This window comes from Apis mellifera, linkage group LG12, assembly GCF_003254395.2.
Source record: "Apis mellifera strain DH4 linkage group LG12, Amel_HAv3.1, whole genome shotgun sequence".
Classification (NCBI taxonomy): domain Eukaryota; kingdom Metazoa; phylum Arthropoda; class Insecta; order Hymenoptera; family Apidae; genus Apis; species Apis mellifera.
Window position 1 is genome coordinate 8,855,154 of NC_037649.1, and position 26,154 is coordinate 8,881,307.

The following is a 26,154-nucleotide window of genomic DNA, read 5'->3' on the forward strand; positions in this document are numbered from 1 at the left end:
TTCTTACTTTAGTCGAAGAATTTCTACACATTTTTGCAAGAATTGACGAATTAATTGAATAAGGATTTTTTTTTAAGAATTTGAAGTATGATAAAAATGTAATGTCTCCGAAGAAGCACGTGCGTTTAAATATCGTAATTTACTTGACAAGTTATGGAAAGGTGACTTAATTAGAGAAAAAAACTGCAGTCGAGGACAGCTTTCTCGAGGCGACTTCATTGCAGGGAAACTCTGCGGCTCTTAATATGATAGTTTCTAGGAAAAAGTGCTTCGACGTGACCGAAACGACATTCTTTCGTTCGATGGAAGTAGCATCTTAAGGTTAGTTTCCTTTTTACAAGAATCGTGAATTCTTCTTATCGTTAAACGTTTTATCGATATTAATTCCAAGATTGGAAATTTGATAAAATTGGTATCTAAAAGATACATGATTGTTTAAAGATTTCTCGATACTATTGAATAGAATGAAATTTTTATCGAATTTTTATTTCTAAACGATTCTCGAATTAATTTAGATATTTTAAAAAGATACTTATATGTTTAATATGTCAAAGATATCTATTTTAGGAAACCATTTTTTAAAGAATTTTTCACAAATGATAGATCTTTTTCTTTTTTTTTAAACGAAAACGGTATTTTTTATACGAATTTACGAAAAATACAAAACACGTTTGAAACTGAAATTCCATTAGTAAAACTTTTCAGAACAGCGAGAACGGAATATTGATAAATGTCGGTAACAACGAAGATACAAAACAATTTCCCTTTTTCACTGGAATAAACGTGTCTATCATTTAATTACAAGATTTTTACCAACCAAAATGACAAATTGTTCAAAATATTCTAGAAAGAAAATTCGATAACATTTATTCGTAAAATTATTCAAATATATACACACTCGCTACATAATCCTAACACGTCGATTTACCCTTCGATCCCAAAATTCCAGGAACTCGCTCAAAGACAAAGCACGTAAGAGTATGTAAATCCCGCGAAGTAGATTACTAGCTCAGAGGGGCACGGTTTTCCATCGGGGGAGGCTCTCTCATCCAACGGAGAAAGACAGAAAGAAAGGTAGCAAGAGAGGGAGTCAATTTCATCGGGCACGGAAACTTTAATTTCAATCGAACTTGCCGACAGAATAATAATAATACTAAAGCCAGTAGTAGGTACCCTCGTAACCCAACAAACAGAGAGGAGGAGGAAGAGGAGGAGAAGGCGGAAGAGGAGAAGGAGGAGGAACCTATTAAGAATCAACTTCACCAACGAGACTTAGAAATCGTTAACGCATCGGAATGCCAGTAAACTGTATCCCATCCCTCGCTAGGGGGTGCGGACTCGAATCGAAGGAAAGAAAGGGAGGATTATTTAAAAAACTGGTATCATTCCAATTCATTCAGAGATACAGATTCGAGGAAACGATGATTTCTTCACGTTTCTTCGAGTTATAACATATATTCCGTTGCTCTTCTCTCGCGAGAAGGAATACGTACCTCCGGAAACACAGAGGGATTGCCGGCGGCCATGTTTGTGGCAACGTCGGCGCCGGTTTCCCGAATCCCCGAAACACCCTATTGATTGCTCTCCACGAGTCTCGCAGAACCGAGCTGGTACACCGGTCACCTCCCGTACACCTCCTGTTCCTCCCTCCCTCTTTCCCCTCTCTATTCCTCACTCCAGCTCTCTCTCTCTCTCTCCCTCTTTCTCTCTCTCTCTCCTTTCGTCCGTCTCTCTGTCCATCTCTGTTTCTCCGTTTCTCCGTTCTACACTCCCTTCCCAGTCTAGCTGTGCTCCTCTCTGTCTCCTCTCTCCCTCTCTCTCTCTCTCTCTCTTTTCTCCATCTACCTTCACGGGCAGCATTAGGAATGGCGAACACGCCGCCGTGCAGAGGCTACGTGAGCCGCATGCGACCACCCCCGCCCCCAACCACCACCCATCCTTCCCTCGTCTATGTCATGCTTGGTGCCAGCCAGTATGGCCGCCAACTCATACAACCTTCTCCTCTTTTCCTCCCTTGACCTCCCTTCCCTTCCTCCCTCCCTTCTCTCTCTCTCTCTTTTTTTTTCGTCCTTATCCACCTCCTCTTTTCCCAGCCATGCTACTACCTAGTCGCTTCTTTTCCTCCTCCTCCTCCTCCTCGTCTCTGTTCTCTTCTTTTCACCGTTCGCCACCGTGGCCACCTTGCCTCTTCACCCCCTTCTTTCTTCTTCATCCAGCTTCTCCTTTTTCCACGGTTCCCTCGCGCTCTGCCGTGCTATCTTTGCCCTTCCGGCTCGCGCATATACGTGCCAGCCTCACGTGCATGCCTGTGTCTTATATGTCTTCCGCTTCATTTCACCCACCCCCGCGCACCACCACCACCACCTATCTCTTCCACGCCCTGCCTTCGTCTTCCTTCCTTCGTCCGTCTTGTATTTCTCTCCTCTCCTTCCACCCCCTACACTCTTGTACTCCTCTCCCTTTAGCTTCCACCCCCCCCCAACCTCGCCTCACCCCCTCTGCCTACGACCCAGCGCTCCGGGTTCCATCAACATCCCGGAGAACGAGTCACGCTTACAACGACGATTCGTAAGGGAACGACGTATGTACGACGCTACACACTCACCTGTGAGAGTCCAAGGTAAATTGAGACGGTCTCGGATATGTACAGGAACCGTCCATCAGCGGCGACCGCCATCGCGAACCCGTCCAGCGACTGAAACGGAAAATATGGGAGCAATCGTTCTTCGACCTTCTTCCCTATCTTTTTCTTTTTTCCCCTTTCTTTTTAGCTTTTCTTTCGTTTCTCTCCGTTTCTTTCCCGGGACCGAAAACGTAGCATCCCGGTTACCTCGTGATCACATCCCTCCCCTCCCGCTGCCAGTTTCCGGGATGCTGCGTTTGAAATTCTTTGTCGCAATTTTATCGTTTCGTTGCGACTTTTTGCGCCATTGCGATTTAGTAACGTTCTTTCTTTTTTTTCTCTCGAAATTTTAATAGTTTTTTGATAATTTGCAAAGATTAGAGTGAAATAATTCGAACGAAAATACCGAAGAATCTTACAATTGTTTTTACAATTTATTTTTCTAAATCTAAGGATAAATCGGTTAATAACTTTTTTTTATTTTATTTTATTTACAGATACGTGGCTCGAGAACAAAGAGAAGAGAGAATGCAAATTGCACGCTTACCTGAAGAATATGGGTACCCTGATGTACATCGAAATGGTCCATAGCAGCGGATGCCGATGACCTAACTCGATTCGCACCTGGAATCGGAAAACGTGGCGCGTTATTGAAGGCGATGATACACGCGTCCATCATCCATTTGAATGGGCTCGGTTCAACGCGATATTTAACATTCTGTTTTTTCATCGTAGTTAAGTTTAGACGCTTCCGCAAAGAATATGACAGGTCCATAGTTATCGCGTTAGCTTATACGCGCGTGTTAAAAAGATAGATTTGTATTCGCCGGATGGCGTCAAAGTTGCATATTGCCGTGCATATCGCGAACGATGAATAGTAATGAACAAACGGAACTCGATAAATCAACATTCCGCGGTGGTTTCTCTCGATCACCCATTTCTGACACAAATTTCATTAAAAGAAGGAAATCACGTCAATCTAATACACAACAATTAGCTCATCGTTTTCAAAACATTCCTCTCCACGAGAAATTTTATTATTAATCTCAATTAACTGAAATACGAATACGAAAGCATTTAAATCTTTATAACGATTTTACAAAATTGCCTGAAACTTCTCCAGAGTTGCAAAACTAATTCTGTCATTTTTTTTCAAGATTTCCAAAAAAATCTTTAGAGATATACGCAGAGAAAAATCTTTCCAACATCCTTAGTTTTTTAAAAGTCTTCTTATAAGTCTCTATTAATTACCTGAGTATCTATTAATCTACTAAGTATCTATTAATTGCCTGAAACTTCTCCATAGAGTTGCAAAACTAATATTCTGTCATTTTTTTTCAAGATTTCCAAAAAAACCTTTAGAGATATACGCAGAGAAAAATCTTTCCAACATCCTTAGTTTTTTAAAAGATTCTGCAATTTGTAGTACAATTTAAAATGCTCAATTAGCAAGGTAAAATTTTATTCGAAACGTCTTCTTATAAGTCTCCATTAATTAGCTCTTTAACTAACCGAAATCTGTTCCCATCTGATCCCCCTCCGGACAATTCCTACTCGAAGGGCGAGCAAAGAGTTAATAAAGACGTTTGTCCATCCTCCATTGATTGACGTTCACCCGATCGTGGCCTACCTCCAGTTTATTCTGACCATTGTGACTCATTCCCCAACTCTTCAACCCCCCCTAAAGATAGGCTGCTACTAACCATGCCACCGGTGTGACCCCTTCGCGTCTTCTTCTTCTCTCCCCCTCGTTTAACAAACAAGACGTTCCCGCTCCTTTGCCCGTAATAATAAACCAACCCACACCCTCTCTTCGGGGACGTCGTAATGAAAGACTTAGAAGACTCGATCAAACTCGGCGCGAACCGCTTAATCTGCTAAGCCCCACGGACCAGGAACGAAGTCGAAGTGGCCGGCTAACTGGCCGGATTGATCAGCCTCTGGCTTTCGCCATTCGGTCAACAAGTCCGTTCCGATATCTCGGACCCGGATCCCCGAATAATCCGGCCGGACTTTCGCCTGTGTGCACGACGAAAGCGGTTTCTTTCACGACCCAATGTTCGTTTCGTTTCGTTTCGTTTCGTCTCGCGGCGACGATCCGTGAATACCGATCGAACTTTTACCGATCGAGGATTACCGATCGAGTTTGCACGAAAACGTGGAATTGTTGGTTTTCGAGAAAGGAAATTGTGAATTGCTCGACGAGAAGTGGAGAATGGATGGATTGTCGCGTATCGAGAATTGGTAAATTTTATTCAGATAAAGAATTTAAGTGTATCTTCAACGTGGTTTTGGATTGGATTAGGTTGGAAGAAAGAATTAACCTCAAATTCTTGATCTCTTTATGAATTGTTTGATAAAAATGGAGGAATGGATCGGAATTAGTAGTTTTATCGAGATAAGAAAGAGTTTTTAGTACAATTTCACACGAGTTATATTAATTAGAAATGAATGAAAGAAGGAAAGAATCGTCTCTGAAGAATTCTACAATGGTACGAATTTTCCATATTTATTAGTTTTTTTTTTTATTTTACTAGAAGAAGTTATAGGTTTTTTCTTTTCTTTTTTATGAAATTATATGAAATTCGACGAAATAGAATTAAATTTCCGAATGGAAGTATCTGGCCATCACAATATTTTGATAAGTATCCAAGGGAAAATTTTCCTCGATTGGCCAGCAGAATGGCTCGCAGATATTTCCTTGGGGATGATGGAAAAATATCCACGTGCGATCAATTTAGCGAAGATCAACTTTGGTAATGCGTTATTTTTTCGCGACGGCGAGTGTTGAACGAGCAGCGCGCGGATCGGAAATTTGTTATTTCACGAAAAAAATAATTCCTCCAAGAGACGAAGAATAAAGGGGAAAAAAAAAAAAAAAAGGGAAATAATTGTACCAATCTTTCGAATGGAGATTTTTATTCAGAGAGTGAAAAGAAAGTGAATTGAAATAGTTTTCCACGGGTCGGAATTGCATCTCCTCCATCTAAAACGCACTCTGTTTGGAATGCATTCCGCCAATTTAGATCGCTTTGCCAACTTCGGGCCGCTATTACTGGAAACGATGGACCCGTTTCAAGTTTCTAAGTGAAATTACCATCCACAGGTTTGTTATTGTTTAAAATTGGCCAAACTATAGAATATCATTTTGCTCAAAGAACGTTCCTCCACAAACTACAAATTTACTTAACTTAAGATAACAAAAGTCTTAACAGATAGGAAATCAAAATTGTTCTACCATCTATCGTAAGAAAAGAAAAGAAAGAGGAAATGATATGGAAGAAAAGAAAAAATAAGCCAACGTTCAAAATTATACGATTCTCCAGATATAAAGAGATAAAAAAAAAAAAGAAAGAAAATCCAAACTTACTCAATATCCTGAAAAGAAACAGAAGAAGAAAGAGTAGGAGAGGAACGGAAGGAGAAGAAAGAATAGAAGGAAGAACGGAGGAAAGAAAATAAATCGATCGACGTGTCTGGAAATCTTTAACGCATTTTACTTCGTTAAGTCGAGAGGTCTCCGGTTCGCAGTTGTGTGTGCCAGTGACATGCGGGACGAGGGTGAACCGGCCGCGGTGGATTTAGTTTGACGAGGAGCTGCGGCAGCGATGTGCGGACGGTGCCTAACTCAATTTCGTTAGTTTAGTTACATTGGCGGTTGGTAACGCGAGGCCCACGCAGGGGTTGCCGTGATTAGATTTCCATGTAGGTAGTGGTGCCACCCACCTAAGCCTTTATGTGTGCCCGCTTTATATGTACAACCAGCCATCTTCCCTCCCTCCCTCCCTCCCTCTCTCTTTCCTTACGCGCCACGACAAATATTAACTCAACCAAGCCGCCCCCCTCGTGCGATTCGCCGAAAGTAGCGAGAATGAATAAGTGAATTTTATCGACCACCTTATTTCCCGTGTTCCGCCTCGTTGCAACGCGGATTTTCTTTTCCAGCAGGAGGAATCTTGGAGAGAGGATAGAGGGTGGTTGCGGGTAACGAGGAAACGAAGGGTTGATAGGAAAAGGGGATCATCGTGGATTGTTACGATCGTGGGTTTTCTTCGAGGGAAAATTGTGGAATTGCGGTAGATGATCCTCTATGTTCTCTCGATGATGGAACGATGATTATTATATATCTTTGAGAATTATTTATCTATTTGATTCGTAAAGTTGACGTAATAATATCGAGATTCATCGATGAATCTTGCTCGGATTCGTTTCAATGAATCTCGGGGGCGAAAAGATGGTCCACTTTCATTTCCGTTAAATGAACCACGAAAATGAAGCAAAGCAATGGCGATGCTATCGTTCGATTATAGCCGACAATTCTCTATTACTATGTATCTGGTGAATCTTGTGCCGTGGTCACTCTCCAGTTATAAAGAAGGGTATCGCGGCCCCCGATCTATCGCTTGCGCCAATTCTTAAGAAGAATTCTTTGTCCGGTTAATTCGATACCGGTGTACCGTGAATTTCCATCCAAATTCAACCCCCTCCCTCTCTTTATCACGATACGATACCGTTGGCAATTAATTCGCCACGATTCCTCTCCCGATTAATTCCGATCCTCGAGAATGGATTCTGCATTCTATTTTTGCGTCTGATCGCGATAATGGGAAGAGAATCCTTTTCGATTCGACGAGAATTTCTATCGATTACGAATTACAGATATGAAAAAGAAAAATAGTGAAAGAATATTTTGCGACGATTTTTCGCTCGAAAGAAAGATACACACGGTTCGTTCGCTGCACACGCTCGTCGATCTTTCAACGGAGAATCGACTCCCCCTTAAACTGGGATTAAATACTGATCCATCAGCAGATATCACAAGCAGATACATTTTCTAATAAGCGGGGTTGTGCAATCGTCTGTGTTGTTTCCACAGCTCAGAAGAGGGTCGGAGAGAATATCTTTTTATTTTCCTTTCTTTTTTTTTTCAGGGACAACGATTATATTTCTTCCCGAGCGTAATCGATAATATTTAATTAAAATTCTGCGATACGAATTTAATAAAGAGGGATCGTGTTTCTAAATCTTTTTTCCCTCGAATGTACGGAGAATTAACGAGAGGAGAAAATGAAGGGGAGGCAATTAACGACGATCTCCTTACCTTTGCCAGATTTATTTGGCGGTGGCCCATCCCGATTCCATGGCGGGTCTCCGTGGCCCGAGAACTCCCGAAGTTTGAGGTACGAGATGGTTAGCCTTATTATAGAGGCTTTGTCCAACTGGGAGGTAATAGCCGCCGGTAATGGCAACATTTTCGCTAACTCGTAGAACTCGAAGTTCTCTTTCCCCCTTCGAGACCTGGCAGCGTCCCTGCTCTTCTCCTTGCGCAGCTCGAGGATACTGTAACAGGCAGAGAAGAGGAACGAGACAAGGTTAGACGAGCAGGAATCTCGTGGCAAGGATAAATCTACTTTATTTATTTATTTATTGATTTATTCGTTCCTTCGTTCATTTATTCCCTTTTTGTCCAAGTTTTTTTCAATCGTGTCAAAATGTTCCCCTTTTGTACGACGTAGAACGGAAGGGGAGACTTCGATTCGATCGCATCTCGAGATGATTGGTCGTTAGGGATGGAAAATTGGACGAGAAAAGTTCCTTTTTTTCCTTTTTCTTGATCAATCGCCACTATATTACTCTTATTCTTCCGACGATTTTTAAAATTTAAAAGGGAGTTTGAAATAATCCTTCGAGAGATTTTTTTATAAAATTTGGCAAGCGGGGTATGTATATAAGGTATAATAAAATGAAATGTCTCCTTTTTTATTCAGCTTTCGTTTTCCTTTATAGCCGATCAATGACGCAAAAGGAATACGATAACGCGGTTGTTTTTACAAGTTTTTTACGACAAATCGTGTAACCATTCGCGCGTCATCCTGTCCGAAATTCAATTACATATTTGCCGATTACCATAAGATATTCGTTTCGCGTAGTCCTTTCCGCAAGGACTCGAGTACTTGATATGCCAGCAACGAATTAACCGCTCTGCCGGAATCGCGTTACCCAGCTATTGACCCACAGTTTACGTAGCACCCCGCGCGATCACAGTTCCCTCTCGATTCTAGGTTAACGGATAGCAAACTCTTTCAAACGTCTAATCGCCATCTCCTCTCTTTCTTCTCAATTTCAAACACCCAACTCGAATCGATATCTTCCTTCGTTTCCCAAAAACTACCCCATCCTTTTAAAAATTAGCGAAGCCAGCCGATGAACGGCAATTCGCTTCGTCCATCGCGGGAATAAATTTACGATATCTCGAATATTCGAGCGGATGACAAAACGAGTAATTAGCGGGTACGGGCGAGGTTAGGACAGTTTGGACACAACAGGAGTCCATAGGCGTGGCGGCGCTTGGCCACGATCGCGGAGCAAACGCGCGGCAAAAGCGGCCACCCGCTCGGCCGGCATACATTATTCAAACGCTATCATGCCTGTGTTTGCTGACATGCCAGCCGAATGTATCTGGGTGAATGTCGACGTAACATTAACCACGCCCCGTGGACGGCCCCTCGATTCCGGTTTTGCATTTAAACATTAAACGCTGACCAATGGGAGCGTAATCCGCATTGTTCGAAACCCGTTCGCTCCCTCTACTCCCCCACGGTCGTTAACCTTTTATCAACCGAGGAGGAATTGGTCCTGACCGATCGACCTCACCTTCCATTCGTCCGAACACGTCCGAACACGTCCTTCATTTCGATCCGCGATAGACGCGATCTCGACCCTTGGAAAGGGAGCAACGTGAAATTACTCTTAACAACCGATTGTTCCCGGTTGTTTCTTCCGATTAAAAGGAAGAAGGGGGCAAGAACAAGTATAAGATTCGATCGCATGAAGGCAGGCGTGAAAGTGGGCAAAATGCAATTTCATAATTTTACGAGGTGTCGAGGCGGTTAAATGAATTAAACATGGGGCGGTAATCCAATTCGAGCCTTGAATGATCCTTAACGCACCACCTTGACACACATTGACGAATATATTAACGCGCCTCCCTCCATTAGTTTTTCCATTACGCAAAACCGATCGTGCCTACGCGCCGGCTAACTAAAATTGGAATAACAAATATAAGATCAAACACTTGGTCGAACAAGAAAATTTAACCTGCTCCCTTTTAATCTCATTCCACGCTATTCTCTTTCAAACGAAATCTTGAACCCCGTCAAAAAAATTCAAACTACTCCTTTTATTCTCCTTAAAAATTTCTTCAACAGCGATCGATCGAAGGAAGCGACTGCTCGCCGGATCATCGATCCACGCGCTTCGAAAACGAAAAAAGAAGAAAGGAAAGAAAGATTGGGCAATTAAACGCGCCATTTAGCCAGCCAGGGAAGGGTTAAGAACAAGATGGGATTTTTATTAGGCCGCTATCGCGCTTAACGGCTGTAAAACGATCCCTACCCCCTTTCTCGTTGATCGCGCGACCGCCATCCGGAACACGACGCTGCCCCCATTACACCCGTCTGAAAACTCGTAAAGAGGCGGGGGCGAGGATGGAGGGAAAAAGCCAACGTTCGGTCACCGTCTTGTTTTCGCGTTTTACAACCGCCTCTTCCTTTCCACCGAGGATGGAACAACACGCTCCTTCCTTCCTTCCTTCCTTCCTTCCTTTCTTCCTGCTTGGTCCCGCAGGGACAATCACGGAGACGACACCGGCGCGACGGACGACGAGCACCGCGAGTTCGCGAGGAGGGTGGGAAATTTCATTTGCCATCGATGCTCTCGTGTTCATTCTCTCGTTAGAGGGACCGCAGCCAGGCCACTTTGCTTTGGTAATTTAAAGTTTGGGAAGAGGAGGAGGAGGAGGAGTTTTCTTTTCGGAATAAAGAGAAGGGACGGAGTTTGGAAAAGAATGGCGAGAGTTAAAGAGTGTTAAAGCGGTTCTTTTTAACCACGATTCGGTGGGGATCGATTTTCGGGATCAACGAGGCGAATCGTTGCCGAACGTAAATTTTGTCGATCGAGGAACAATTGCAGCTCTAGAGGAGTTTAATTTTTAAATTGTTTGGAAATTACGAAAGTCGAATCTTACATGCCTCGTGTAAAGCTTACGATGCTGCTAGAAGTCTATTGCTACGTCGCGATATAATTTTAACTCTCGAGCATCTAATTTCGTTACGATTCCTCGAGATGGAAATTCTTACGAACGGCGAATACAGCGAACGATGGAAAGTGGAGAATTTTATCGTTTTTTTATTATCGGACGACAAATGTCCGACGAGCGATAAAAAAGCGAACGAGAGAAATATTTTGTATTTTTTCTTTCTTCCTTTTTTTTACGGCTCGGTATCGGTTCAAGGGTTTCGTTGGAATTTGGGATAGGTACACCACGGTCGCGCGCTCCGACTTTTTTACGACGGCGAATGCAGAAACGAGCGTGCTACGTGCATCGCATACGGGACCGTATGCAACGATGCTTACTAAAATGCGGGCAGCCCGTCGTGAATTACGTCAAACGGTGGTTCCCCGACGGATCTGATCCCTCCGCGTTCTCAATTTTCCACCATTTTTTCGGGGGGAAAATCGTGTCCCCGTTGTGCAAATTTTAACCAATTACCTCGGCCGCCAAAAAACGCGCGAGTTTTCAATTTATCTTTTTACTCGAACGAAACGAATCTTTTCAAGTTTCGATTCGACTCGAAGCAGGAGGAATTCGACGACGATAACGGAGTAACCTTTGATTTTTTTTACTTTTATCGAAAGATCGCGCGGAAAATTTGTGGTAAACGGGGAGAAGAAACTCGGGAAAAGCGGAGATTTGGAAGAAACGATGCTCGATCGATAAAAAAGTTAGCTCGAGATTCGCGGCCTCGTGCGATACATCGATCATAAACTTAAAGAGATTTACGAGGTGGTTTTAATAACAACTTATTTCACGGTGGAAGATGCTCGAAGGGGAATACAAAAAAAAAAAAAGAAAATGCGAATAAAACCCACGGTCGGTGTACGGATACGTCAAATAAATAAAAATATAGGTTACTTTTTCTTCGTTCCCGGGTGAAACGGCTGTAATATATGGTCAGACGTCTGTATCGCAAACGGATGCATGTGTTGCATAGCAATCGCGTGGTAATCGCATAGTAATTGTGCGCCTAATTGCGCATAGAGGAGAAATTCTCGGCGAGAGAATTTAATAATCAATCGGAAAGCGGGAAGGAGAATTGGTCGGAGCGATTTCCTTCCCTTCCCTTCTTTCGACTGCTTTCGTCTCGGAAACGTGACGATTAAACGATAATAAAACAACCTATCGAAACTCCCCTGCCTCCCAGTTCAGTTTCGAGAATCATGCAAATCATTCCTGTATCGATCGCCGATGCGTCGCGTTCGTCGGAATGTCGCGTCACGGTGAATCATCCTTGAAAAAACTGCGTACTTACTTTATATTTGAAATTCGTCTTAAAACGTAGTTCACTACTTCTAACACCTTGCGAGCCGGCTATGTTCGCTGCATTCGAATTGCAAAAAAAAAAATCTACAGCCTTAATCGCTCCTCGTTGTGTGCTAATGCAACGAAATGAACGATACCTTTTGCGAAACGGCCGCCTCTTCGATTGATACACTCGCCGTGCCGAAGGCGAGAATATTTTTCGAAAAATATTTCGACATAGCGAAATACGATATAAATAACTCCCTCTCTCTTCGCAAAATAGAAATAATTCCTATAGATACAGGATATAAATAATCTGAAGGAAGAATCGCTCTTTCCAAGAGGATCCTCCAGCACACCTTTATTTATTTATTTCTTCGAAAAATTGCTCGTTTGAACGATACGAAAGAACGGGACGACGCCAGCTCGAGGAGAGAACGATGGACGAGGAGGTCGGTCACGGAACGCGGGCCAAAGTGCGATTAGAGTGCGAGTTCCGTTGCTGATTGTGCAAAGATAAAGGGAATGTTAGGGGAGGATGAGGATAAGGGTGGCTCTCCCCAGAGGTATGCCACGTAGAGAGAAGGTGGCAGCGACGTGTCTGCACAAGTGCGAAAATAAAATTACAAGGAACTTTGGGTGAAATTTGTTGAAATTGGGCGGCAGGCAGGAAGGCAGGCTGGCCGAACGGGGCAAAGGGCTCTCGCGGATCCCACGGGACACGGGATGGGGCAACGCGTTCTTCTTCCTCCAACCCTCCCGTGCGGAGCTATATCCGTGGCCATATCGTCCAAGGGTGGGAAAAACGCGGCTTGGACACATAAGAATCCTCGTGTTCGGCCGTGCTAAGTGCCGGCCATCAATAATTCAACAGCGGCCCTTCACGAGGTTATCGTTGCCGAACCTTTCGATCGAGCCGCCGCTCCGTTTTTTTTTTTCGATCTCTCTCGTTGCCACGGGATTATCGTCCAAGGTCGATCAATTAGAATTATATATCCACGTATGTTAATGGAGGAATCGATGAGATGAGAATATGGCCGAAAGAGGAGGAAGATGGTTATAAGCGCGTAGCAAGTGGAACGGTTCGACATTGGTCAGACGAATCGAATATTCCAAGATCGAACCGCTCCAAGAGAATTTAATTGAAAATTGTTTCGAATTCACCGTGTTTAATAAACGTATACTCTCGATCATCACTTCGATCCAATTGAACTTCGATAACCGAGCAAACTATACTTTGAGAAGCTATTAATTACAATTACTCTAAATTCCAAAAGATCTACAAATTCGAATTCGAGAACCTGGTCATTGAATACTTGGAAAATAAACTAACTGGTGGAACGCGCGATAATCTGAAGGCGACGATTAACGAGCATCGAGAAAATTCGAATCCACGAAGAAAAGATTTTGGAGTGGACGTCGATGAGGAAAGCCCGTTCGATACGTTGTAAGAAAAGTGGCGGCAATTAGCAGGCATCGGGGGAATTATGACTCGGTAGGCCGAGTACGTCGGCTAATTCAATTAAACAATTCATTTTGCCGGGCCGAAACACCACCTGAGGGCACGTCCCAATCCCGTCCGCGCTTGCTCTCCGCCTCGCGCGTCCGTGTGTCCCGGCCCAAGTGTGCGCCGATATGGAGGAGCGAACGTGAGCTGGAGAAGGACCAAAAACTCCCTTACCCTCTCCCGCGGGAGTCGTAGCCTCAACGCTACAATACAATGCTCCTAATGTTACGGCTCCAGTTTCGACATAATTTTCTTTCGCGGCCCTTTCGGCTATCGGATGCCCGCCCTCCCTCCTTTCCTACCTACTCTCCTCCGAAAGAAAATGTCATTTCCGGTGGCCGCCTCTCGATAACGAGAGAGAAAATTTCCAGCCGATCTGCCGACTTGCGTGAGCTTTTATTCGCGTTCCTCGAGGGTCCCTTTACGGATCCCGACACTCGATCGATAGATTCTCTTCTTCGAAAAATCAATTCCTTTCCCTTCTTACCTCAAACTCGCTATTCAATTTTATCGTACCTTTTCGTTACGAGAAACGTTTCGTAATCGTAATCGATTGATTATGTTGATCGAAATAAAGAATCGATCATATCATCATTATTTATTTATATCGCTTGTACAACCATCTCATCCAAATCTTGGACGAATTAAAGAGGAGGAGCGATTGATCGAAAGCAAAACGGTTTAACTTCTGTGGTTCGCTTCCATCAAATCCATTTCCAAAACATCTCATCGTCGAGGATGCAGTATCCAGCTCCAGCCTCTATCTACCCACCGAAATCAGCGACGACCTCCTCCTCCGTCTTCTCCCTTTACATTTCACGCAAACGCGGGGCCCGCAACAAAGGGAACCCCCGCTTTTTTTTTCGGAAGGAAAATATTTCGTCCACGACCGAGGCGGTCTCTCGATGAAACCTTCCTTCCTTCCTTCCTTCCTTTCTTCCATCCGAGATCCACCGCGGATGGACGCCAAAGAGAAAAGCGAGGCTTTTTGGAAGGAACTCGATGCGGACGGGCGAGTCGAGGGGGAAGAGACGAGAAGAGACAATACGATAACCACTAAATTATCCCAGCACATCCGGCGATGTAAATCACGGAGGAGTCGCGCGCATGTGTCGACTCCTCCGTGCACCGACCGCGAGACATCGAAAAAGAAGGAAAGAAAGGAAGAGGGTGAGGTGGACGGGGGGAAAAGTACGGGAAAAAAGAAGAAGAAGAAGAAACGAAAAGATAAGGAAAGAAATCGGGGAGAGAGGACGGTACGAAAGACAGAAAAAGCGTGCGTGGAGCTACACACATACGCGTAAAGAGAGAGAGAGAGAGAGAGAGCGTGGACGTGCATGTGCGCGCGTACGCGAGGGAGACGGAGAGGCCGGATAGAGAGACAGAGGGAAGTTGGTTCTTGATGACGCGCAGATAAGGGAGGGCTTAAAGTCTACGTGATGTGGTTCCCGATGCGCACGGGCGGAGGTCGAGCCTGAGAACTTTCGGTAAACGTACTCGTACGACTTTCGGACGGAGCGTAGAGCTTCCCTCTACCACGCCGGAAGAGACCCTTTTGCATTTTCGATAGTGCCACCACGCTCGATATACTTAATCGCCGCTCCCCGGCACTGACCTCCGAAAAACTCCATCCTTGTCCTCCACCCTTTCATCCTCGTGCCAGACGCGCAAAATGTTTCGGGGGTTGTTTCGCGATTTTGACGAAAATTTTGTCCAATCAAGAGAGATTGTTCAATTTTTCACTTTTAAATTACGAGAAACACCCCTTTTACTTGAGAGAATCTTGTTTTAGGATCTTGTTTAGGATCTTCGTATTGGTTATGTTTTTCTTGTACACGATGAATGAAACGTTTTTCTCTGATATTTAATTAATCGTTTGTAGAAGGATTATTATTTACATTTATTCGCGATTCTATGACTTTTAATGGGGGACATCTGGGGAAAAGAGAAGAAATCGCGTTCGACTTCCTGCCTCGAATAATCATCGACGATTTGACGCACGAGGAAAGCTCGTGGAGTCTAGTCTCCTAGGGGTCTCACGTTCGCAACTTGCATCCGGACATTCTCATGTCCCTACTTCCGGGAACGTGAGGCCCGTAACGGCAACACCCTCGCCAAACCCAGACAACAACTCATCGGTCACTGATCTTTGTCCTAATAACGCTTTTATTTCATAACCAGTTAACGAAAACCTCGAATAACGAAACTGAAAAATTCCCCAACAATCGTGAGTTATTACCAATTACTCGTATAACTCGTATATATATATATATATATATACACTCTGCAAACTGATTTAACTCGCGAACAAATGAGAAACAGTGGCCGGACACGTAAGCAATCTGCAATCCTATCGAATCTTAATCAAACTACTATTATCCAACGAAAATTCCAACAAGTTATATCCATCCATACACAATTTCAATCTCGCCTAACTAATCAACGGAGCAGCTCGAACGAAAATCCGACAACCGTTGCACAAACTTTCTCCAACCAAGCCGAGGCAAATTCAAATCTCTCCGAATCTCGCCGCTTCCAATCGACCCCCTCGCGTTTCGCCACATTCTCCAATCGTCTCGACCCCCGATATTCGCCTCATCTTCTTCTTCTTCTTCTTCTTCTTCCTTCTTGCGCGCTCTAATGGTGTAACTGTACTAACGCGCGAGATCACGACCGTTCGCAGCGAAGGAGCAATCGGTTCGAAGGGAAACGAAGATCGGAGGAATAATGGAAAGAGGGGCGGGGTTGAAAGTAGCGAAAGGTAGAGTGTTGACGGCTCCCCGGGATGCCCCGTCAGCATCAGCCTTCCTCTCTCTTTCTCTCTCTCTAATCGTATCGGGTTTACTGCCTTCGCGTGACGTACTCGTCTGTAGTACCATCGGTTTACCACCACCCTTCAACCCTCTGTACCCGCCACCCATCACAATTCCCATTATCCACTCGGTGTGACAGAGCTCTCCTGGGACTGAGGCGACGCTATTTCACCGAGGGATCTCGCCAATTCTTCCTCCAGCAAGAATCTACCTGACCGCGTTTTCTTTCAAAAGAGAGAGAGAGAGAGAGAGAAATAAAAATTCCTCGGTTTGACGTTTCGATTAGCGAAATGATTCGTAGGGATGAATCTTTCGCGGGTTTGAGAAAAAAGTCAGGAGGATGGAGAAGAGTTTGGGATTAAATTTTTCCTTCTCAGAGATTCGAAGCTTTTTGGAAATAATAATTGGAAGTTTGGATAATGAAAAATTAGTTCCGTCTTTAAAGATTTTTCGATTGTTTGTGTTCGAGGATGTAAAGCATTGACAGGAATAATTTCGCTTCTACGTTTCGATTCTACGTATATAAGATTGGAGTAGAAAAAAGAAGAGCGAAGAAAGCATTCGTCTAAACATTTTCTACAACTAAATAAATCGAATAACGCTTGTTGTCGCGGATTGAATTATCGACTCGATAATGGCGGCGCGGAAAGGAAAAGAACGCGCAAGGGGAACTGATATTACCCTATAAAATCATATCTCGACCGGCGAAAAAGGAGAAAACACAACTCTTTATACATTTTCGGCCACTTTACAGCCTCGTAAAGCTTCATTACAATCGTTCGTAAACGCGCGAAACATAATCGGGGATCTTTTTCCCGATCGTCGTTCGCGCTAATCGGATCGGGAAAATAAAAAGAAATACACGATATCCCACCGTTTGATCTTAATTAATCATCCTGGCTCCCCGTTTAAACGACCCGCGGCCTGTAATTTCCCAATTTTTCAGCATTCGGCTTCCTTAATATCCGAAATGAATGCGGAGGAATCGGACCGTTTCCATGCGTGAGAGATATCATTACGCCATTTACACGGAGACGGACGGGCAAGAAGGATGACTTGCCAGCTCCTAATAACCCGCCAATTATGTAACGCGCCTTTATACGAAGTATAGTGTCGTATATATATCGGAGAAATTATGTTAATACGCGACGCTTTCTTTCCGGAAGTTCGTTTAAATTAATTTAAGTCATTTCTTTATAGTTTTCTTTTTTTTCTCCCGAGATATTTTGTAATTTTGCAACAATTAGAGAAATGTTGAGAATGGAATTTTTCAAGCGCGTTTTAAAGAAAATGAAGAATAAAAAACTTTCGGGTACTATTGTTTCCACGATCGAATATGGAATATAGGAGGATGAATGTTGTGCGTTAACTGTTTTTCCACGAGTTTTTCATGTCACAAATGCTCGAGACTCATCAATTTCAATCGAGTCTCGTAAATTTTCTCCAGCCTTGCCCCCAAAATGACTCGAAGAATGGATCTACGACGATCTCGCTCGCAGGGGGGAACAGGGGATTTCAAGGAAAATTCAAAGGGCACGGAGGATCTCGTGAAAGATGGCACGGCCATCCATACGTCAGTTTCTGGCGCAACGAGACGGACGAAATGGCGGAGGAGGTCGCGTTATGCAATTCCGTTTAATCGAAGTGAAAACTGGATTTACCGGTACCGTATTCCATTGTCTCGTTTATACGTCGCTTTGGCCGGCATCAAGAGATCGTGGATTCACGTACGGCAATAAAAAAAACGAGCAACGTTACGTATGCAAATTCTCGGATGAAGCAATTCCTGGCGGATATTCGATTCTCGTTGCAAAATTTACCTTCGTTACCATTTTGTTTTTTTTTTCCTTTTTCTTTCTTTCTTTTTTTCCCCCTCCCTCCCCTCCCTCCCCCCTTCAGTTCTACGTCGTTTCATTATTCAGTCGTTGTTCGACCGATTCTTTTTCCTCTTTCGAGAGGAATGAAATATGGTTTGGAACGTTTGGCCGTAAGCGAGAGAAGAAGAAAAAATAGTAATAATAATAATAATAATAATAACAGTATAATAATAATAATAATAATAATTGCACGACGGTTGGTATCGATCGGTATCGATCGAAGAAGGTGATCGATAACCTGATAAAAATTCGACATCCTGCGCGCGAGGAATGATTTACAGTTATAATATCGACTTTACAGCGCACTATTTGCAGCGTCGCCTCGAGTGACGTCATTCCCGATCTAAGTACGAACGTCACATATTAATGCATTGTCTTCTTCTTTGAATCGTAGCATCGAGACAACGAATCGACGATACGGAAGATCGATCGCTCGAGGAAGGCGTTACTCGCGCGCTCGACACGAGTGGAAATTTATTTTTTCTTTCGGACGTCGGATTTTTTTTAAACGCACAGGGTCCTTCTGGCATTCGACATCGAATGTTAGAAGAAGAAAATTAAAATTAAAAACGAGATATATATATATATATATATAAACAAGTGAAAATATGCGAGGAGGGAAAGATTAATTTTAAGTCGAATATCGAGTCGAGAGAAAAGAAAAACGAATGATTTTTTTATAAGAGGAAGCCAGAAATACCCTGTGTGCTTTATTAAAGATTCTTCTACTAAAATTTTTACGTATTAAAAAAGTATCTATCAAGAAATCATTACGTTCCCTCTAAACAGATAAAAGTCGTGTTACTTAAAAAGTATCTTATGACTTACGGTTAAGTGAACGAGTAACTCGTCGCGATCTACCTCGAAAGAAACGGTTCACTATGCGACTCTAGCCCTTTCGATGCTGGAACCAAAGTAGTGGTCAAGATATTTCAATCAACGATAATCGATCGTTAAACGTGTAATTATAAAAAACTTTAAAATCTTTTCTTGTTTTATTTACGAAAAAGCGAAAACAGCTATCGTCGGGAAATAATCATCGAAAAATATGGATCAATATCATTCGTCTCTAGAAAATCATCCCCTCGAAATCCTTTCCCCCAATTTCCCCGTATCCCGAGAACGAACCCCAAGAATCCAAATCCACCCGTTGAAAACGATAAATTACCGGGAACATCCTCATCAACGGTGGAAAAGGGTTGAACCTGTCTGAAAAGGGTCGCGCCTCCTCCACGGATACGGCGTTTCACCCCTCTCGCGATTAATGCTTTCGTCACTCGCGGGGCGACAAATCGAAAACAACGTTTCCCCTCCCGTTCGCCAAAACTACCAACCCGTGCATCGATGAATCGTCGTCGTCGTTGTCGTCGTCGCGACCCTTTCGTGCCCGAAAAACAATGGCGATTACCGGTTATAAATAACGATCTTATTTCATATCTTCGAAAGGGTCGTCGATTCGAAGAAATCGAATCGCAACCCGTTCGAGAGAGTCGCGTTCCAAGGGCACCCCTCTCCCTCCCCCACCTTTGTGCTCGCTTCGAAAGGGCTAGTGATAGTAGATCGTAACGGATCGGAGCGGTTAATCGCTAAGGATGTACGATTAAAGTAGTAAGAAAAATAAGTATAAGAGAAACAACATGCCCTGGCTCGAGGAGAGGACCCTGACTCTGTTTGTACGGGACACAGAGGTCCGTCGGTACGAACCAGGAGTGCGTGAACGCGGGGTTGATGTTGAGCGCCCCAGCGGCCCCCTGATGGGGTCCGCCGACATCGACGCCGACACCGACACCGACCCCGACCGGACTTTGTCGTTGAAAGCCCCCATAATCCATGGCCATCTGATACGGCAACATCTCTCTTTCTTTCCCTCCTCTCCTTCCTTCTTTCCTTCCTTTCTTTTCTCCCTTTCCTCCTTTTTTTCTCTCCTTCTCCTCTCCTCCTCCTTCCCTCCTTTTTCTCTCTTCTTATCCTTCCTTAGGCAACCAACCCTTGCGTTTTCGTGTTCACACCGTGTATCGCACTGGCCGCGTGTCTTCTGTCGCGCGACTCTGAACCACTGAACGAGCAACCAAGTTGACGAGTTTTCGAAAAAAATCGCACCTCAACAACACAACAAACAACAAGCGGGCAACAACACTGAAAGCGGGGCGACGTCAGTCATATATTAACGCACGGTATCATCGTCCATCGCGCGGCTCGTCCTCTTCCCGCGTCATCTTCGTCCAACCGTCGAGATATCGCCGGCATCGGGAGATATTCCCGATGTACAGAGAGAGAAAGAAGGAGAAAATAGAAAGAAAGAAGAAAATAAAAGGAAAGGAAAGGAAAGAAGAGGGAAGGAAAGGAAAGGAAAGGAAAAGAAAGAAGAGAAAAGATAGCGAATCGAGCAGCAATCGAGAAGTGTAACAGAATGGAAAAGAAAAAGGAGACGCGACGAGAATCGTGGGTGTGTGTGTGTGCACGTCGTGGTCGTATATACGCGAAGCGACGTGAGAGCTCACGCGCGCGCACGTGCGTGTCAACAACTCGGAGCTCTCGGACTCTCGCGTCGTGGACCAGCTGTTACGGGTCCTCGTCGACGGGTCGGTCCCTTCGATCGGTCGAATCACGCGCCCGATGTGCGCCGCGGACGTGGGGGTCGCAGACAGCTAAACGGCTGCTTCGTGACCGAACGACAGACTAGACCGGACTGTACCGTCCGTGTAACGTGAGCCGTGCGGCGAGCCCCGTCGGGGGGAGCGAGACAGACGCGGGCGGAGAGAAAAGGAGCGAGAAAGAGGGCGCGAGAGCGTGCGCCGAGTCGTGGGCGGTGGGGGCACGCCCACGACGGGGCCGGTCGGCGAATCGCGCGGCGCGGTCGCCTCGGCCCGGCCACGCCCACAGCCGCCACCGCGACACGGGCACCGCGCGCACTCTCTGTCTCGCCGCTTGCGTCACTGCACCCTTTGTTGACAGACGGAGCGGCCGTGCGGTGAGCGCCGCACACAGCCGCGGTCGCGGTTACCACTATCTCCGCGCGAGGCCCCGCCCACCGCTACTAATGACATTTGCCGGACGGTTAAGAGGTCGGTTCGTACACCTACGAGCCGAGGAGAGAGAGACTACCTTGTCGCGAGCCAAGGGCGACGTTCCCCGGAAGTGGCCCGTAAGCGAGCCACGTGCGCGCCTGTCGATTCTTAACCCTTGCCGTGCCGCGGGGGTTTTCACTTGATTTCGTCCAACAGTCCTCCGTGTTCCCGTTCTTGTTTTTCCATTACATCTTCCTCTCTCTCTCTCTATTTCTCGTTTCGATTTAGCTGGGAACGAAGTGCTTCGAATTGGCAGCAATAATTGAATTCGCGTTATTCGGAAAGGGTGCACCGTCGCTCCATATCGATCTTCCAAGAAATGAATGGGACCGTATCGGGATCGTCGTTTTCGTTTTCCGCTCTCTTTTTCCTATCTATAACTATTGTGTTTCGCCGTTTTTTCCTTTCTTTCTTTTTTTTTTACTTTTTAGAGAAATCACGTGTTTTCGAAGCGCGCTAGTTTCTCCTTTTTTTCTCTCTCTCTCTCTTTTCCATCGTAGTCTTTAACCACCATTACTAAAACGGTCACGTGGGAGTTGTTCGACGTTTAAATTGCATCACGGTCGGGCTTTCTTTTTTTTTCTTTTTTTTGTTTTGAAAGCGTCCGCCGGTATCGATGCGTCGACCAATTCGTTCGTGCGCGAATATTCACTGCATATAACGCGCGTCGTTTTCGCACGGCAATCCTTCTTCTTCTTCTTCTTCTCTTCCGTCAACAATTATCTTCGGCTTCGGAATCGATCAAATTTCACGAAACGTAGCGCAGTTTAAAAACAATTTTTCACCGCGTCTATAAATAGCGTTTGCAACATTCTGCCGCGCTCGCATTAAACTTGAAACACGATGCACGCTTCGTTCCACTGAATAGAAATCGCAAGGTTGCGCGAATAGAAAATAGGAAACGTGAAGCCAGAAATAAAATTGCGATTGTTATTTCCGTTTACCCGAGAAACAAGAAGATACCCCCGCGAAACGAACAACGTATCCCCGTAACCTCCCCTCCCCCCCTCCCGCTCGCCCCCTGCCTCATGGTTATTCATAAACCGCGACTTTTTCTGTTACTCAATCGCCGACCCGATCGGCGATTTATCTCACGCAGCGTCTTTATGCAATTACGCCGGGGAATGCACGACACGTAATAAAATAGCCGAGAAATCGATACGAAACGCGACGACACGGACAGCGAGCAAAATCGCCTCCTCGTCAGACACCGGTGAAAATAACCAACGCCGCGTTATTTCGCGTCCCTGCCCGCAAGGTGGAGGGAAAAGGAGGGAGAGACCCACTACACGTGTAATTGACTGCGGCACCCACGCTCCTCGGGGACGCCATCTTTCTTTTCTTCGCGCAATAAAACCGTTCGACGCACATACATGACAGACACACCGTCGTCCTATCGTATCCTAGCGAGATGCAACTTTTATCCCCACGCATTTTGCCATTCGAAATTTCGAGCGGCCACCCTCTTAAACAGCAGAAGGAACGAAACGAGACGTCGATCCCGATCGAAAGCTTGCCATCATCGTCGCTCTCGAACGAGGGAAGAGAAGAAGACGTTATTGAAGAGAAGGAGTTGGTCGGCGAAGCGTCGTTAAGGGGGTTCGAATTAATTCATCGAACATCCGATCAGTTCCTTTTCCAGGGAACGGCGTTGTACGGCCGTTGTCGCGGCGATCGGCCGCCGCTCGCACGAGAAAGAAATCGTGCGCTTTGTCGAGAGAGGCCGTGTCTCTGGGTGCAACGAGCGGCCGTTACTTAGCATGCATCCCCCGATACGAAGGATTCCTTATTGTATCGTTGCACGTGAGCGTAATGCACAAATATGAACTTAGCTGCGGGCTCGTTCCTCGCCTCGACCAGGCCCCTCTCCCCTCCCTCTCTCTTTCTCTCTCTGTCTCTCCTACGCGTTCGGTGATAACTCCCGTCCTCATAATCATACATATGGATGTCGCTTGTATATACGCTGGCTGCTCGTCCGAGCAACGCCGCGCGTTGTCTGTTTACGCGGTGGACAATACGAACGAGGCATTGTTCGTGGCGGGCCCGACGCGATCGGTAACGAGGTAAAACGGAACGATTTCTAAGCAGAAGTACGGTAATCGGTATGCGAGGGCGCGACGGCACAGCGCACAGGGGGCTGTTTCGTCGAAGTTCGGGAAGAAACGGGTTCCAGGAACAGCAACGTTCTCTAAATAGTCGATCGTCTTACGGCCGTGGGATCGAATCGCGCGACCAAGATTCGTTCTACGCATCGAATTGGTTCTTCGAAACAATTCTCTTCCTTCTCGTACACGGCTGGGAACAGGTCCAAAGATTATCTGCAAAGTTTGGGAGGGAAAGGCGATTATTGGCGGGACGGGAGATCGATTTTATAGGAAGCAGCTCGAATCCTCGGATAACACGACTTTTGCGCGGCGTAAACGATCCCTATCTAACCCTTTCGAGGGCCATGCATCAGCGGCGGCGGGCATAAACGTCGGGCCGGGGGGTGGGTAAAGAAGGGCCCCCATAAAATCCGCCCTCGCGGACGCGATAAGAGTTATCTCCTCGCTCTAATTGAAAGTTAATTGGTCCAGCGGTTGAGTCGGTCGCCCGAGAAGGCCGACCGTTTACCACCCTCCGAGCCTAGGGCGGCAATTTAGCCAACTGCGGCGCGGCTACAATAATGAGACCCTATCTTACGGTGTTTCCAGGCCGTACACCACCTAGGGAGAGAGGGAGAGAGGGAGAGAGCACGGCCGAGTCGAACCAAGCCACGTATTACCTACCGTGTTACGTGCCGCGCCGAGAGTCCTCCCACGTGCTCGTAATAAACCGGCCCTCCTCCTCCTCCTCCTCCGCGTAATCGAGAATTTCCGACAAACACGTAGCGAGCCCTCTGCCGCGGTTGCTGCCATCGCGGCATCGAGATTGCGATCGGCCCATCGGAACGAGTGTGCACTTGCTTCGATATGAAAATTTGCTTGGAACCAAGCGAAAAGAGGAAAGGGAAGCCTGTCGAATTTTTTCGATATCTTTCTCACTGAGATGGGAGGGAGAAGGAAAGGGAGAAGGAGAGATTAATGAGAATATTCGAGAGTAAAGAAAAAATAGGGAAGTCGTTGGGAGGCTGGTTTTGTTTTTTTCTTTTTTTTGGAAAAGAAAAAGTCGCTTCCGTATCGGGAAACCGTACAAATTTATGGCGCGCTTCCATGAAGTCCAAGTTTCGTGGTGAAGTATGATATAGTTTGTTGTCGCTCCCATCCAAGATGGGACAACGCGATAATAATTGCCACGTGAAACGTCGAGTGTTGTATCAACGAGAATCTCGCTTGTTACCTCAGACGAACAGATAAAGAGGGATCCTTTCGATGCTGCCGAGGAAAAGTTTCTTCAACGCCACCAAGCGTTTTCCCCCAAAAGAAGGGGAGGAGCAAAAGTAAAATTTATTTCCAAATCTTCTCCAATTTTGCGTGGAGAAATTTTCATGTAACGCATTTTATTTTACGTAATCGTCGTCTTGCCGTTCGAACGAATACGGATTAGGAAATGTATCCGTGGACATTTTACAAGGGAGTGGATATATTCAAATAAAGGTATCGGGGCGAGAACAAACAAGAATCAAGAGGCAAGCGATCCCAAGTGAAAATAGCCGGGGTCGTTGCGTCTTATTCGACTAACAAATTAATCCGATTAAACGGATTGATTTTACGAGGGTTGCGCGGCGTGTCGAGTTGATCGGGGATTCCCCGCAAGATTACAGTTAGGGTTCAACATGGTTGAACATGGTTTCGTCGATGAAGAGTTCACACACCTGCGGTGAAACGAGATGCGCGCAACGAAAATCCAATCCAAATTAAATTAACGCCAAATAAACTCTCCAAATTCTCGATCAAACAATTTCTCGAAATTTTTAAAACTAAAACTTTGGCAAAAAAAATTAAAATCATCCGAGTATTTTCTCTCGCCGTAGATGAATTAGAAAAAATCGAAATCCATCCAATCCCACAAGTTAAAGGAAAATTCGCATCTCGAGGAGGAAAATGCAAAAGTGGTGGCGGGGAGGTATGGGGTAGGTCGGCTGTAATTTTTCAAATTGCAACGCAGTCGATTCAACCCCCGACCTTCTGCCCTCGTCGACGGAAACGGCGACCCCCTCTCCCCACTCTGCCGCCCACACACCGCCCTCCTCCTTCCATCCCACCGGTTTTCGCCGGTACAAGGGGTGGCAGCCGGCTACTAACGAGAAACCAAGTTATTTGAGGGTTGCGCTCAGAAAGGAGTCGAACAATCATAATAATCAAGTGCGATTCGCGTTTATTGTCGGTGATTATTGCCCGGCACCCTCTTCGAAATTAAGCGCGTCGGCTCTTCTTCGCCCCGGGGAAGGAGAGGGGAGGGAGTGAGTGTCGTGTCGCGCATCTCTCTGGATAAATAACAATAAGGAGAGAAAAAGGGAGTTAAAGGGATACAAGGTGGTGGAAAGGTTACAAATCGCGGGGGAATATTTCTTACCTCTCCGCGAAATTCTTCGATTAAGTTGAAATATTTCGAGGATGATCTCAAATTCGAGATTTATAATATTATATTCATATTTAATATTTTGCGAATAATATTTAAGAAAATCGTGACGGGGAGTATGAAGAGGCAGGAGGATATCCCTTTACATGAGGAGGAGGGAGGTAGATTTAATGCCGGACTATCGCGTAGATAGGTCATGTTATTAGCATATTTGTGCCCGTATCCCTTCCGCATTTACATTTTCCAGGCACCGTTTCGTGTAATTGTACAAAGTGAATACGCAAAGGAGAGCCTCCTCCCTTGCTTTCTACGTAAAATGAAACTAAAATCTCCGACGTCTTTGCGTTTGACTAGCAACGAGAAACTAATCTCTGACGATCGAGATTCGGTTTCACTTCATTGGTA

The 26,154-nt window shown here is 45.3% G+C and overlaps 1 protein-coding gene and 1 long non-coding RNA gene across 2 annotated transcripts in view; one reads left to right on the forward strand and one right to left on the reverse strand.

Annotated features, from left to right (window-relative positions):
• Positions 1 to 26,154, reverse strand: part of LOC726709 — a 231,047-nt gene that overhangs the window by 4,912 nt on the left and 199,981 nt on the right. The window contains 3 exon segments of the mRNA XM_026444488.1: positions 2,606 to 2,695; positions 3,171 to 3,247; positions 7,725 to 7,963. Of these exon segments, the coding sequence (XP_026300273.1) occupies positions 2,606 to 2,695; positions 3,171 to 3,247; positions 7,725 to 7,963 (406 nt within the window).
• Positions 43 to 7,718, forward strand: LOC113219166. Its single transcript, XR_003305905.1, has 3 exons — positions 43 to 1,379; positions 3,121 to 5,115; positions 5,221 to 7,718. It is a non-coding gene; the product is annotated as an uncharacterized LOC113219166 (long non-coding RNA).